We start from the raw sequence: 16,413 nt of genomic DNA, 5'->3' as shown, positions 1-16,413 counted from the left end.
TACAATCAAATCTACAACATGTGACACCTAAATGTTTTTTTTGACTTGCAGCTTTACCAACAACAACAAAAACAACAACAACAATAATAATAACAACAACACATTTATTTAATTAGATTTTATTTTACCATACAAAATGTAAAGTGTAAAAAGTGTAAAAAAAAAAACCCAAAACAAAACAAAACAATAAAATGTAATTTTTCCCCTCACTTTCTTTATTGTACACATGTTCATATGCAGAGGTTCATAGACAATAGAAAACGAAAACAAAACAAACAAAGATTACATTTTGCATTTTACAGTGCGAGAGTTTGTGTTACATACATTAATGAAGCTTGATTCCTGACAATTTTCTTATGAATATGAAAATATGGAAAATAATAAACAGTTGTGTGATATGCAGCATGTTGTTTTCAATCTCATCTTGACTAAAATAAAGCATTACCTCAAACATCTATTTCAACATTCGTGTTAAGTTTCTTTTTTAGGAAGTTGGTTACACCAATCCAGAACATTCTTGTATATACACAGTGAAAAATAGATGGGAAATACTGTCTTTTTCAAGTCCACCAAAATCACACTCATGATCAATATCCAGTCTGAATCTTTCTAACACAAGTTTTACAGGATAAATTATATGCAATATCTTAAAATACACTTCCTTAAACTTGTTATTGAACTAGTATTTATCACAAATGTTCCAGCGCTTTCTCTCATTGTGTATCATTAAATAAAGAAGACCAAAAACATCTAGATGATGGGAGAGTGTGGTCCTAATATGTTTGTTAGAGCACTTCCCTTTCAATAAAACAATAAAATGTTAAATAACGGGCTCCTATAAACCCGTTGACGTCACAGCGGTGCGACACTCATCTTTGTCAGTGAACAAAATGGCGTCTTACTGTTTGACTGTCACTAGGCTGCGGGTAAGAAAACGTTATATAACTTTTACAGAGCTGTTTAAACTATGTTGCTGTCGAGGACGTGTGTGACAACAGAGATGTTGTGTGGTGTGGTTCAGTCGCCGTCGCTCACGGTCGACCGTAGAGAAAGAGTGAGCATCGAGCCGCCGCCGGTCAGGTCACCGTGTCCCCATTTGACTCCTAACAGTGACGCATGTAACCGTTATAAACCGTGTCTGACCCGACATGAACACATATTAAGCCATATTATGGTTGATATTGTGTTAGTTTCGGTCAACATCAGTTGAATTGTGGCTGTAAACGGCCCTGAGTTTCCTAATGTTTGCAAGGTGATCGCAAGGTTACGGAGTTATCTTAACGCGTACACAACGACTGCTGAGATCTATTTAAAGCAGCGTGTTTATGTTGATGTTTGGGTTGTATTTGTTCATTTAAATGGCTCAAAGCATTAAGTAAACAACAGTTTATAAAAGTCTCTGAACAAGTGCGTCGCATTGGCTGCCAGTGATAATGCAGCATTAATTCCCTCACATAACAGACCTACTTTCCATCACTCAGTGTTTCTACTGAGCGCAAGGCAGCAGAAAACTGTGATTTAAGTGTGTTTTGATTTGTTGTCTGCTGGGGGAGGTTTTTTGTTGATTTTGTTGGTGCTTCATCAAACTATTATCAAAATATTTTTATTGAAATTTAAGAATAGAAATCAACAAACAAGTATTTTCACATCAACATTTACCCCACATGCTTTGCTATAAATAAAGATAATCTGATATTAATAGAAAATTACAGGTTGAAGAATATACCAGTTTTATTGAATATTACATATGCTAATGGTGATTTGAAATGTGTTAAAAATGTTTGCCAGATACAATATAATTTTATGGGTAAGGCTTGAGGAGTGTGCTTGAGTTGTCAGAGTATGAGATGTGCCATTTCCTCCTCTAGTTAACCTTTATGAGATAATGTCTCAGTGTTTTTCCATCTGAAGAGAAGCAGTTACCAAGCAAGCAATGTAGTAAAGGCCAAAGTCTCAGCTTGTTTCAATTTAGTCTATACTTTGTCTCACCTTTTATATGAATGTTGAGTTTTATTATTTGGCTCAGTATGAGTTAGATAGCATTCATTGCGTGGTGTTGACATTATATACAAACTATGCTCTCGGGCAGGTTCTTCATCGACTACCTGCATCTGTTACCTGTTCCTGATCCAAACACTGAACATGCTGCCCAGTAGTTTGCCAGTGTGTTACTGTGTCCTTGTTCACACACACACCTGAGTACTGTTTGTATCACTGGATGGAGATTAAATGAGATTCTCGTCATGCAGGCGTAAACCAAAACAAACCTAATCTTTATGTTGCAAAGGCAATGAACATACTTAAAACTCCTGTTTCTGCAGATGAAGTTGCTGAAAAAGATCTACTGTCTAACTGTTTAGGCTGTTTGATCACTGATCAATGCTGCCTGAGAAAAATCAACATCTTCTGGAGCTATGAAAACACAACCTACAAGAAAATTTTCCACTGCTGCTGGTTTGTTTACACTGGTCTTTTTGGAGCTCTCTGCTGGTTTTCTTTGCTTAGACATGTGTACACTGGGTAATCACATTACCTGTGATTTCCTGACAATCATTTTATCACAGCAGGTTATGCTTAACATCGCATTGTAACATTTTTTTACAAAGTGCATGTCATTAAAAATGTTATTAATTGCATCTTTCATAGTATCTGGATCAAACAAATGGATTTGCAGTGATAAGTACAGGCATAAAGGTGTTGTATTGGTCCCAACACCGATTTTACAGACAGTATGTGTGTACCTCTAGTGCTCATATATAGTTAACAATGTAGGAGATTGTTGAATGCAGTCTGTGTATCAGACAATCAGGCACAGTCCAGCGGGTGAGGCTAACCCCTGCAACATGAGCTGAATAAACTTTCACCCAGTTTTCTCCGAGCACAGTGACTTTCCACTGAGCATCAACACTGCAGGAGAGAAATGAAGCAAGTGAACAAAGCTGGTTTAAAGATGTCCCTCATGTATCCCATAGGATCACTTATTAACATGACAGGTTTAAATCCAGTCCTATAATGCTTAAATGTATGGCTTTGCAGACAGTGGCAAAAGACGTCAAATAATACAACAATCAAAAACTTATGGCAGTGTCCTGATTAAACATCTAATATTTAGACTAATATTGAGTTTCTGCCAGAATATTGATGCAATATATAATGTATTTTACTACACAATTAAGCTGCACATTACACACCATCATTACATTAAAGCTGATGAAAAATGATGGTTTCTGTTAGTGTCTACAGGGAGATTAGCATCAGTCTGAAATTGTTTTAGCAGATAGGTTTGTACAGTAGTTCGACGGCATGTTTTCATTACAAACATGCACAAAATCCTGACGTTTTCAAATCTAGTTCTCACAGGGGAAAAAAAGCTGAAAATGGTTGCCAAAATGGAGGCTCTAGTACTGATCTTGCAGAGTGGGAAGGGACATTGCTTGTGTGATATTTTCTCTCTGATATATTGTCAGTGTCTATGTCAAACCAACCTGACTAAATTAGCCCTTTGGGACCACAATTCTTCTTCTGTCTTTCTGTAGGCCATATTTTTTTACTGGTGCCATTGTCCAGTGCAAGATTATGTTTTAACTATCCTCACCAGTGATCCCATTCTTGCACAATTATTTGCCTCCCTTTCCTCTCCTGTACCTAGTTATTATATAACTCATAATGCAATGTGCTGGTCCTAAACTGTACAATAAAGCTTTTTTTATGGTGTTAGTTCTCTAAATTGTCTTTTGTTTCCCCTGGTCTAGCTGGCCCTTGGAACCGGGGCAAGGCGCATTCATGTCACCGCAGCCTTCAGCGCCAAGGCCAAAGTGGCCATGAGCCGCTTTGAGCCTGGCTCCAGCATTAACTATGGGAAGATGCACGAGAACATCAACATTGTACGCAAGAGGTCAGCTGTTGCCCTTTTCAGAGACGCACTTACACACAGAGTCCCTGTTGAACACAGTTTGGCTCATGAGAACTGGCTGCTCTTTATTACAGCTACACAGTAAATCTTGTGACATTTACAGCGTTGAAGTGTCGGAGTCAGCAGGGCCCACAGAGCTAACTTTGGATGACCTGGTGCCCTCTTACTGAGCTGACCGACGGCTGTAATCCAGGAATAGGAAAAGCCTTTTCTCTGGCTGTTGTATGATGTTATATGAGATGAAATATTATCCCCCAAATGTTTTCTATCCCAATAAGCCATAATTACATAGTTGGAAAAAATATTTGTGTAGATATTAGAAATTAGATTTATTAGGCCAAACTGATGAAAGCAAGGAAGCATGAGACTAGGATCTCACAAGGTCAAATTGATGTTAAACTGAAATATTTATTTAATTTTTGTATCAAGGGGAACATTTTTTATATCTGACTCTATAAACACTCAGTGTCCAACACAACACCATTTTTACCACATCTTCCCACCAATCCCCTCCACCAGGCTCAACAGGCCTCTCACTCTGTCCGAGAAGATTGTGTACGGTCACCTGGATGATCCAGTCGGGCAGGAGATCGACCGCGGCCGCACCTATCTGCGCCTGCGTCCAGACCGTGTGGCTATGCAGGATGCTACAGCTCAGATGGCAATGCTTCAGTTCATCAGCAGTGGTCTGCCCAAGGTGGCTGTGCCCTCCACCATCCACTGTGATCACCTGATTGAGGCCCAGATTGGAGGGGCTCAGGACCTGCAGAGGGCTAAGGTGAGGACAGCAAGATGGATGTAGTCAGAGAGAGGTTAATGAGGTCATTCAGGTCATTTTATACTGGAGGAAATAAGGAGGAAATGATGGGTAAGAGGGAAGAAATGAAGGCTTATATTAGATCGCTTGCTAACAGTAAGTATTTCAGTGTAGTGCAGTGTTCATCAATACAGATTATAAGAAGGACTAATGCAAGTAAGATGTCAACTTGCGGTAATTGATCACAAATTGCAAACGCTGGAAGAAAAAAAAATCTCTTCTGTTACTTTTTTTCACCCAATCAGATGCATGTTTTTATGCCTCCCTTCTTTTTCAGCGTAATCAGGTCAGATACTTCCTCAAGTGACAGAGAGTCTTGATGGTCTGACGTGCTTATTACTACAAAACAAATAGTAAGAGACTGCTTTTAGTTGACTGATTTGGAAATAACAAAACTATTTGTTGCATGTAATGGTGATTTCAGGTTAAGGTGACTGGAGCTGGTTCAGGCTCTTACAGCCACATACACACACACACACAATTCTGGCTTTTGTCTCAGTGTATTATGAGAGTTTGGCAGCGACTGCAACAAGAGCAAATCTCTTTCAGTTAGTGTTTATACACTAGATAACCTTAATACTGTACATTGCAATATATTTTGAAATGATAGAATTGCATATCGTCTTGAACTAAGTTTTTATGTTTGATTATAAAATAAGTTCATTTTAAATTTTCTGTCAAGGTCAAGGCAGATTCTGGCAAGTCTAAGAACATTTTAACATTGTTTGGGCAGGATGTGATTCTCAGTCAGAAGGGATTCATGTGGTTACAGAAGCAGCCGCCTTAAACTGTTCTGTGAACGCAGCAGATACTGTCAGTGTGGTGGAAAATCTGACCATTTGATCAAATTGTCTGGTTGAACACATACCAGTCATTTCTCTTTCTGTCGAGGGGTCAGGTTGAATAGCGAGATTAAGGATTACGTGCTGCAGCCATGTGTATTATTTTATAGTTACATGAAGGATATTCATGTATGTATATGACTTCAACTACCTTAACTCCTCCCTCCTTCCTCCCTAATTACTCTTAACGCAGGAAGTGAACGAGGAAGTTTACAACTTCCTTTCAACTGCTGGAGCCAAATATGGAGTTGGCTTCTGGAAACCAGGCTCTGGGATCATCCATCAGGTATAGTACACTGAAACATAATGATGCTATAAATGGCTTTTTAAACTTTTCTACACTTCACAGTATCTCAGCAGTCCACAGAATCTTGAACTCCCAAGAGGAAAATGTGTTACTGACTGTGAATGTTGCTCTACTTGAATAGATCATCCTGGAAAACTATGCCTATCCTGGAGTGATGCTGATTGGTACAGACTCCCACACACCCAATGGTGGTGGCCTGGGTAGCATCTGTATCGGAGTGGGTGGAGCTGATGCTGTGGATGTGATGGCTGGAATCCCTTGGGAGCTCAAGTGTCCCAAAGTGAGTTCTTGGCATCATTTTGTAAATGTATTTTAATCTCATTGACTTTCATAATTTCTACCCCGTTTTCAACCACTGATCTCCACAAATGTGTCTTATCTCTTTCCGTTTGTTAAAGCCTGTATGTGTTTGTCCTTCAGGTGATTGGAGTGAGGCTGACAGGCACCCTGTCTGGCTGGACCTCTCCGAAGGACGTCATCCTGAAGGTGGCTGGCATCCTGACTGTAAAGGGCGGCACTGGGGCCATTGTGGAGTATCACGGGCCTGGAGTTGATTCCATCTCCTGCACTGGTAAGGATCAGATACATTGCAAGATATGTAACGCTGCTAAAAAGCGTTCTCCATGTCCAGATATGAAAATCTAAGAAAGGAAGAACAACAACTGCTTCATCTACCATATTTTACTTGATTAGAGATTACATTTCTTTAACCTGGTGCATCATGATTCAAGTTACAATGACACCTTTAATTTTTCAGGAATGGCCACCATCTGTAACATGGGTGCTGAGATTGGAGCAACCACGTCCATTTTCCCATACAACCATCGCATGAAGACGTACCTGGAGAAAACTGGCCGCGGGGGTCAGTCTCTTGCTGTTAGTTTCTGTGTGTATAGTCTCTTAAGTTTACTCACTGTGTTTCAACTCTATCTTTGTCTCCTTCTCTCCTTCCATAGAGATCGCCTCTTTGGCTGATCAGTTCAAGGATGACTTGGTCCCAGATAAAGGCTGTGAATACGACCAGACCATTGAGATTAACCTGAGTGAGGTGAGTTAAAACACTTTGGATTCCTGTCATTGGTCATGTAATATCAGACATTATTATTGTCCCAAATCCATACTACATACTAATTCTATACAGCATGTACTTCATACTAATCATCTGCAGATGCAAAATGTCTTTCCTAAAATATAATACTTATTATATTGTGTATATATAAGTATATTACTTACATTTTTGTTTTCTTAAGATTGCTCATTCTCCTTCACTCACATACGTTTGTCTTGTCTTGTTTTGTATGGTTATGATGGTGAATGAGGCTTCTTAATGTAATAATGTTTTCAAATTCAGAAAACAATATTTATAGCATATCCAAACATGCTCCACATTATGACCGTCCTTCATGATGCCTTGTTTCTCTTTTCTTCTAACAGCTGAAGCCCCACATCAACGGACCTTTCACCCCGGACCTGGCCCACCCTGTGTCTGAGATCGGGGCTATTGCTCAGAAGAGCGGCTGGCCCCTGGAGGTTAAAGTTGGTCAGTATTTGTGTATAACCTTACAATTTTTAATATGTAATGCTTTGTCTAGTGAAATTTGATATTTCTTTCTTTGTTCCTACCAGCTGTGTTATTGACCAGATGTGATCCGGTCACATTACAGCTGTGTCATGTAGCGAGTGACTTACCAGAATGAGCACTGAATGCGATGTAATTCCAGTCATTGACAGAATGACTGGAGTGTAGTAATGATGATCAAGATGTGCCATTACAGACCTGCTTGTCTTTTGTGTCTTTTCCTCTTCAACAATTTTCCTTCCATTTCGTATGCAAGGTGTGTTATTAAAAATAGATGCTTCCGTTCTGCCACTGTAACCGTATACTCCCTTGTTCTCAGTTCTCCTCTTACAAACATTTAACTTGTCTCTCGCAGGTCTGATTGGCAGCTGCACCAACTCGAGCTACGAGGACATGGGCAGAGCGGCCTCTCTGGCCAAGCAGGCTCTGGATAAAGGTCTGAAGTGCAAGGCCCAGTTCACCGTCACCCCTGGTTCTGAACAGATCCGTGCCACCATCGAGAGGGACGGATATGTGAGTCCAAATCTCACATAACAAAGTTAAATTTAGGGAGTGACCCATAGTATTCGGGTAGTTTGTCCTAGTCTGTTTTTTTTATTTACAGTATATATATTGTGTGAAAGATGCAGGAAACAGTTTCTTCAAATTCATGTTGTCCCTCTTCCAGGCCAAGATCCTGAGTGATGTTGGTGGAGTTGTACTCGCCAATGCTTGTGGACCCTGCATTGGACAGTGGGACAGGTATGCACTTCATTTGTAAAGGTTTATTTTCCCCACTAGCAGCAGAGTCAGCCTGGATCTGTTCTGTCCAGAACATATCTTGCCATTGTCACAAAGTTTTGACCTTTTGTCTGGCACTGCAGTCAGATCAGTATTTCTTCTTGACCGACACTGGTTCATGAAGAGCAATTATGATAGCTAATGACTGGATTTCCATGAAATGCACTGTGAATGATGACCTTTCCTCCAGCACTACTACTGGCTCAAATTTCTCACAAAAAATAGTAGTGTAAAGAGCAGATTGGTGTGAAATGCTCACCATATCTCTTCTCCTTTTGGGTACTTGACAGGATTTCCTCAGGCACAATTACAGGCCAAATGACAAATTTAAATACAATATATCTCACAGTCTCATTAGCGGACTGCTATGAAATTTGCTGAGCATATTTATGCTTCAAAGAGGATGATTTTAATGACCCCCGGGCTTTTTTTTAAGTGAGGGTCTCAGAGTATCAAATGGAAAGTTCCTCTGAATGTTGCAAGTAAAATGAAATGCATCAAGCTAACATGCGTTATGTTTTGACTCTCTTCAGGAAGGACGTGAAAAAAGGAGAGAAGAATACCATCGTCACTTCCTTCAACAGGAACTTCACTGCCAGGAATGATGCTAACCCCGCTACTCATGCTTTTGTCACCTCTCCTGAGGTAAGAAGTCCTGCAGGTTAATTGTCGAGCAAAATACAAGCTCAGCAATTCATGATTACCATAATTATATGGACATCAATACACAGACTTACAGTAGCTCATACACACAGCATAGTGGATGTGTATCAGTACTTTATAATAAAACCCTTGTTTCTGTATTCCTCGGTGACTTTGTTGATCTAAACTGATCTAAATATATAATATATGTTACTGTTGGGTAAATGCCTGTTATGTCATTTAATGTAGATTGTCACTGCCTTGGCCATTGCCGGAACCCTCAACTTCAACCCCGAGACGGACTACCTGACTGCTCCTAATGGAGAGAAGTTCAAGCTGGAGCCCCCCACTGGTGACGAGCTCCCCTCCAAAGACTTCGACCCGGGACAGGACACCTACCAGCATCCTCCTGCTGAGGGCGGCTCAGTTAAGGTGATTTCACTGTTAAGATACAGAATCTACTCTCAACAGCCCAGAAAGAGGGACAACACTGATGTAAAAGACTTTTAGTTAGGTTAACATCTTCTGTCATAACCCAAAAAGAGTTTGAACATGTACATGAATGAGCAAGCAAGTGTAAAGTGACAGCACGATCAAGGCTTGTTCAGACAGAAGAGTTTCTTTTTGGTGTTCAAATAAAATTCAATTTGAACTGGAAGCCGTCTGTCTCCTTTGGAAATATACTTTAAAGAACTTTCATGTCTCACCCTGATTCAATGTTGTTCAGGTGAACGTGAGCCCATCCAGCAACCGTCTGCAGCTGCTGGAGCCCTTTGACAAATGGCACGGAAAAGACCTGGAAGACATGAGGGTCCTCATCAAGGTGAGAGGAGGAGAATGATACCAATCACAGCCAGTCTATTGTTAGGCCAGGGTTGACATCACTAGGTTGAGTTTCAAAAGCTTTTGTACAAAGGTGACGGAAATTCCACTGAATGATATAAAGGGTGTTAAACTGCTATTAATCAAATTCTTCTTCCCCTTATCCTCTGTATCTCCTGCTGCTCCTCCTCTGTTTCCGTCTGCTGCTGTAGGTGAAGGGAAAGTGCACCACTGACCACATCAGTGCTGCCGGGCCCTGGCTGAAATTCCGTGGTCACCTTGACAACATCTCCAACAATCTGCTGATTGGTGCCGTTAACATTGAGAACGATGCTGTGAACAAGGTCAAGAACCAGCTGACTGGGGAGTACGGAGGTGTGCCCGATGTGGCCCGCCAATACAAGGTGAGTAACAGGACAGTGTCTGTTGATTGTATGTTTTACACTGTCTGGATGATACATTGAAGGCATTTATAGATTCTATAGCATGATGTATGCTAGCGTTAAAAATCACCAACCAAAATTCTTATTTGCGTTGCATATTTTCCCAGCAACACTTTATTCATGTACTCTGTCCTCGCCCTGATAGAAATTAACATTTTTCTTTGATCTTTTTTCAACTGTGTAATCCAGGCCAGTGGAGTGAACTGGGTGGTGGTTGGAGATGAGAACTATGGAGAAGGATCCAGCAGGGAGCATGCCGCCCTGGAGCCAAGGCACCTGGGAGGACGCGCCATCATCGTCAAGAGCTTTGCCAGAATCCATGGTATGTTTCAGGCCACAGAGAGAAAAAAAAAACAAACATCAAACTGTCTCTTGCATTTTAAAGGTATGCTGGCATCACTGGAGTCATGCGCAGTTTTATTATGCTTACACTCAAACCATTAATTTATTTTCTCTGGGAAAGGTTGAGGCAACGGGGAAGTAAGATCTTTATAGATGTGATTGGTGTACAGAGCAAACTGATGATTATTTAGTCTGGCATGTTTACAGTCTGCCAGAATGGGAATGTCTCCAGCAGTTGTCTAAGAGAGTCTCCAAGTTATAAATACAGTCCATTAGTGGCGGTTTTGTTGCATATAGGAGAGTGTTGAAGGGCTGGCTTTAGGTGAAAGGATAGATGAAAGCTTATCTGATCAAAGGAATGTTTCTTTCATTTGTGTGAAAGTATTTCCTCAGAACCTTCAGAAACACACACAATAAAGATTTCTAACCATGGATTTTGTGTAAATGTAAAAGCAAAAGAGAGTCCTTCTCTGGTTACCAGATGGAGGTTATGAATGAGTCAGTATCTCTTATTATTCTTTTGTCCTCCGTACAGAGACTAACCTGAAGAAACAGGGCCTGCTGCCTCTGACTTTTGCCGACCCCAGTGACTACGACAAAATTCTCCCAGATGACAAAATTTCAATCACCGGGCTGAAATCCTTTGTCCCCGGCAAGGTGAGCAGTATTCTGCACTAATGAAACATTGATCCAAAAGCCGGCCCGGCTTCTCTTAACGTTATCTATGTTCGCCTCCTCCAGCCCCTGACAGCAGTGATCAAGCACGGAGATGGCAGCCAGACTTCCATCTCTCTAAACCACACCTTCAATGAGACACAGATCGAGTGGTTCAAGGCCGGCTCCGCCCTCAACAGGATGAAGGAGCTTCAGTAATTGGTGGAGAGAAGGGAGGCGGGGCCCGTAGGGGGCCATCGAGGGGGCCTTGGCGTGGGTTAAGAAGGGGAGAAATGTGGGCCTAGAGTGGGGCTTCGCAAAGAGGAAGAGACGGCGTTAACGGTAGATTGTAACCAGATTTGGTTTAGGGACAGCTGTAGTCATGCTCAGTTAAAGAAAGAACACACACACGCACGCACGCACACAAACACACACACACACAAGGTCGCTGTACAGATGAAAAGCGCACACACACACAAACACGGAGGCACGTAAACACGCACAGACAGGATTACTGTGAAAGCACTTCCCGGTTGAAAGACAGAATTACACAAACGCACATAACCGCAGCCACGTCTGTGTGAGAAGCGTAGCAATGTGTCTCTGTTTTAGGCAGCGTCGCTCATACTGGCAGCACTCCTCTGTTTAAAATCTGATTTGTCAAGCGTTTTTGTTCATCGAGTGTAACCCCGTAGTTGGTTTCATACACAAACGCTCATCTCTGTCCATCGAAGGGAGTTGTAAAATTTTTGATATATTTATGACAGATCGGTATCACCACTGTATATCTATAAAAAGGAAGTTGTTCAGTTTCACCAAAAATCACTCTAAGCTCACCTCTATCAAAACAGGTTGCATTAACATAACGGTATTATTTATAATCAACCACACGGTATACCATCTTTAATGACTGTACCTAGCAGTATACAAACCTGATTCAGACCCTGAATCAGTAAAGTTAGATCTAGATAAAGATATACAAGAAAAAAAAAACTGTAAAGCAGTGAAGTGTGAACAGTAAAATCCAGCCCAAGACCAGAAAAATCTCCATTATACCTCCTCTGTAATGTTATCTCCATCCAAACAGCTCAATAAGCTGACTTACTTGAATGTAATGTTTCCTTCATTATCTCCAGACCTGAACAGTACATCTTTTCCAGGTTATCTGTAGCTATAATATGCCAAACGGTGATGATCTCTACTAGCTCCTACTGTAGAGGGCTGAGGGGTGTCGCTGCTTTCTGATGTGATTATTGACTTGAACAAATGTTTTCTCGGTCACTGTTGATTGGAACCACACTGTAAACAAACAACCAGACTCACTTATTTACTGTAAGCAGCATCAGTGAAAGTCCCTCGGCCCCTGCAGTCATTGTACAACTGCAGCCCACTCTGTTCTCACTCACTCTGAGGTCTTGTCACGCCGCTTTTGTTGCACTTTTCCATTATGACTGTAGTTCACTCCGGTACATTTCAGTCAGCACGTGAATCTCACTCCCTGCTGCTCCCTTTCGCATCATGTAACCCTCCATTGTGTGAAAACTTTCCCGTGTGGTGGTCTCTCTTTCTCTGATTAGGACAACAAACCAGAGCACGTAACGCTAGTGAGTTAGCGCTAGCCTTGTCGGTTTTTTCTGTCTATTTGTACTTTGTCTTGTGTTTGTGTGTGTGTGTGTATGTGTGTGTGTGTGTGTATGTGATGCATGATTATTTTTATCAGGTTAACATCGGTCTGTGTTTGCAGCTGTCTGTCCCTCTTTGCTCATCCTGCCTAGCTTTCAGTCTGGCTCATGCGGTCCAAACCACAACCTAATATGTTTGCTAAAATAGGCTGTAATCAGGTTAGTGTTACTAGACAGTAAAGCTGCACTCTTCTCTTTAGCAAATAAAGAGAAGAGTATTGCACTGTAGATTAACCCTGTTTGCCCAAATGACATTCTGATGTAGTTTATGGACACCTGAAAAACAGTGTAATAAACACTCCACTACACCTCTATAGTAGATTGTTTAGAATAAAACCTCGTCCAGCTCAGACGTCATGTTAACATAGTGTCTCAGTGTTTTACAGCTGCCCCTCACTTTCATCTGGAGCTGCCAGTGTGTGAAATTGCCTCATGTAGCTGTAATGGGAGATGACAGGGTGTGTTGTCTTTGAACTGAATGTTTTTCCAGGTTGAGGTTTGGTCCTCCATAGCATGAGAAGGCCTCCTGTCTTCTTACACAAAGTAACGCACAATCTAGTGTCCAGACGCCTGGACTCTAGCACTTTGTAGAATTAGGGAAGTAGGTTTTAGGTGTGCTTTGCATCATTTATCCTCCGCAAATGTTTTACTCTTCAGCGTACATCTTCGTTGTGTGTGACTCTATAGGACTGACATACAACTTGTACTACTCATTATCGAGACATGAATTTTGCGACAGTAGAAAGATTTAGATTCAAGATCATTCTTTTATTAGATTGGGTAATGCCATGATGTACACATAGCGTGCGTCACTGAAACAGCGCAGTTATATATTTTTGTGGGCTTAGGGATGTTTGAGGTCATTGCTGCTTTGTTTTATGTTGGAGTACTGCTGGTGTTTAGCTCTCATCATCATGCAGAAGGTCTATAAATCTCTTCCTTCTTCTGTTGCAGAAGTAACAGCGCTTTTGATTGATAATTACAGTTGCTGAGGTAAATCCCTATGTACTCAAAAGTCACTGAGTTTGGTCTTGTGCGTAAATGATGTGATATATAGCTGCACTTTGTATAGGGGTGTGTACATAACTAATAAATCATAAATATATATATATATAAATAAATAAAGAGAGAGAACAAGAGACATGCTGTATGCTGCCCATCTAAACGAGAGCTGTTAACTCTTGAAACAAAATTTAATGTATTGTCCCCATTCTGTCGTCATTATTAAAGTGAATCTCCATTAATCTAATGGTTTCACAAACCAGTTGACACATGGATTTTGGGTCTTGACAGTGAGAAAAGGGACTTGTTATTTTTAGAAAGGTGACTCATGAAGGTTTTGTTTAGTTTTCTTAATTTTTAGTTCTGTGTTCAAATAGTTTTAAGGGACAGAGATGATTTGAAACAGCAGGAGCCCTTGTTTTAAAGACTTTTTGGATATCAACGACTCCTTATAGGGTTTGCTGTTCATACACTCAACTGCGAAACACTTTGAGAATCATCACAAAAACGGTTTCATGTCCCCGTTACACTCATCACCTACGTGGTTAAACACTCCACGTCAGTTTGTCAGAATAACTGCCAAAGATGCCTAATGAAAATATATGGATGTTGATGATGAACAGAAGTTGTGGTTGTTCATGAGACGTTGCTGTGTGTGGCCCGTTTTTATGTGAATTACGAAAAATATCACCATGTCCATAATCGTCTGAATATGTACAGGGTGTTTTTTTTTCCCCACAGAATGGATCAGATTTCATGTGTATTGTGAACCATCTTCAAAATACTGATTGATTTTAATTACCTCTTTCAGCACATTTTAAATTGCCGCTTGTGATGCATTTTGCTTCTACTGTGATGTAAGATAAGGATTTGTTGTTCACTGGTTCAGGTCTTTGAGTTTTAAAAGTACCACTGTAAAGTGACAAATCAAATGATGTTATTCATGAAGGCATTGTGTGCTAGCATGCCCATTGTGTCATTTTGTACTCAGGTGTGCTTCGTTTGGTCAGGCTTCCTCTGATGTGTTTGAAATCAATTCTTCAACATGCTTCATTTGTTCAGATGAAAATGAAATATGAACAGATGTTATTTCGTAGTGATGATTCCCCTCACACTCCTGTGTTCAAACTCAACTTGATTTTATAAAAGTAGATGATTTAAAATGCTTGCAGTTTTATAGCTTGCAAGATCTTGACATCTTTACATTATAAATGGTTAATTAATAAAGATAAAATTCTGAAGTGGCTGTTGTTGTGTTTCTCATTGAGTAATGAAATCAATAATGTACAGGTAGCTGAGAGTTTCAGTTCAAAGTTAATAAGCTGCCATCAAGTCTGTTGACACATATTCACTGATGTTCACGTGTTTATTGAATAATATCCTCTTGCACTTTCAAAACTATAACGCCAACTTTGAAATATTATCATACCTGTACAATATGTATTTCTGTCTACACACACATATTTTATATACCTGTAAAATGTGCGTATATAGATTCACTGTAACTAACCTTACGATACCAATACAAGACAATACACAGTAGCGACTTGACTTACACTAACCACGTACAGCATGTTACCAGGTAATATCATTGTATGTATTTATAGAGTTTGAGTATGATTGTAGATTTTAATCAATGTTAAGTTTTTAGTTTCTTTTTCTTTTTAAGGAAATCTTTATCTTTCTCATATTTAGAACAAAGTGCTCTGACGTGCACAGTAAGTTGGTTTCAGGGTGGATTAATGATTAATGAAGAGGACTAAAAATAACTCATAAGATGTTTTCTTACAACTGAAGTGCACCGTGCACAGATTACATAAAAGCACAGTGGCCATAGAACTATATACATGTGTTTAATGTACATGTATGTGCACTGAACTTTATGTAATTCAGATAATGAAACACTTTAATTTGTTTTTTCACTGTAGATATGAGTTAATCACCAGGAAAATGAATACTAAAGTGCAGATTTATATATTTGATATGATGCTTCAGGTTGTAGTCAGTGGAGTGGAAGTTAGTATTTCCTACATTATTCAGTAGCTGATCATTCTGGACAAATTTCACATCCACAAATCTGAATGTACCAGCTCAAAACCCTGCCCTTATCATTTTACTGTCAAACTTAACAGTGTGTCCCCCTAATTAAATATGTGAAGAAAATAAAACTGCTAAAAATACTTGAAATTCCCAAAATGATTTTAATTTTAGCTTTAAAGTGAAATACATGAATGGACGTCATGACTATCACACTTCTGATGTAAATACAGAAAGTTTAAAAATGTTTTCAGCAACTTTATTGAATTAAAAAAATACATAGAATATACTGAAAGATAAAAAAAAAAGTAAATAAAATAGTAAATAGTAAATGGGTAAATAGTCTATGACAAATATTTAAACAGTAATGTAGACAGAGAGAATAAACAACCAGGAGGGATTGTTGATTTGTGGTGTTACAGATATAGCTTTTAGTATTGAATTGTTTTAAAATAACGTTCAAATTCCTTACAGAAAATGTCAAAGTTGTAAAAAGCAAATAGCACGTTACAGTAATGCAAAGAAAAAAACAGTACACTGTGCCTTTAAGT

At 39.8% G+C, this 16,413-nt stretch overlaps 1 protein-coding gene across 1 annotated transcript; it reads left to right on the top strand.

Moving 5' to 3' along the window:
- Window positions 1–834: 834 nt before the first annotated feature.
- Window positions 835–15,066, top strand: LOC122966284 (aconitate hydratase, mitochondrial-like). Its single transcript, XM_044330356.1, has 18 exons — window positions 835–926; window positions 3,753–3,895; window positions 4,433–4,691; window positions 5,766–5,858; window positions 6,001–6,159; window positions 6,300–6,450; window positions 6,637–6,741; window positions 6,836–6,927; window positions 7,314–7,419; window positions 7,814–7,971; window positions 8,126–8,199; window positions 8,772–8,883; window positions 9,130–9,312; window positions 9,608–9,703; window positions 9,915–10,106; window positions 10,335–10,467; window positions 11,023–11,144; window positions 11,229–15,066. The coding sequence occupies exons 1-18, from the start codon at window positions 891–893 to the stop codon at window positions 11,358–11,360; spliced, it is 2,346 nt and encodes a 781-aa protein (XP_044186291.1). The 5' UTR covers window positions 835–890; the 3' UTR covers window positions 11,361–15,066.
- The last annotated feature ends 1,347 nt before the right edge of the window (window positions 15,067–16,413 follow it).

Source organism: Thunnus albacares, chromosome 17 (genome assembly GCF_914725855.1).
Source record: "Thunnus albacares chromosome 17, fThuAlb1.1, whole genome shotgun sequence".
NCBI lineage: Eukaryota > Metazoa > Chordata > Actinopteri > Scombriformes > Scombridae > Thunnus > Thunnus albacares.
Note: the sequence above shows the minus strand (reverse complement) of the source record. Positions and strands in the feature narration are given on the sequence as shown.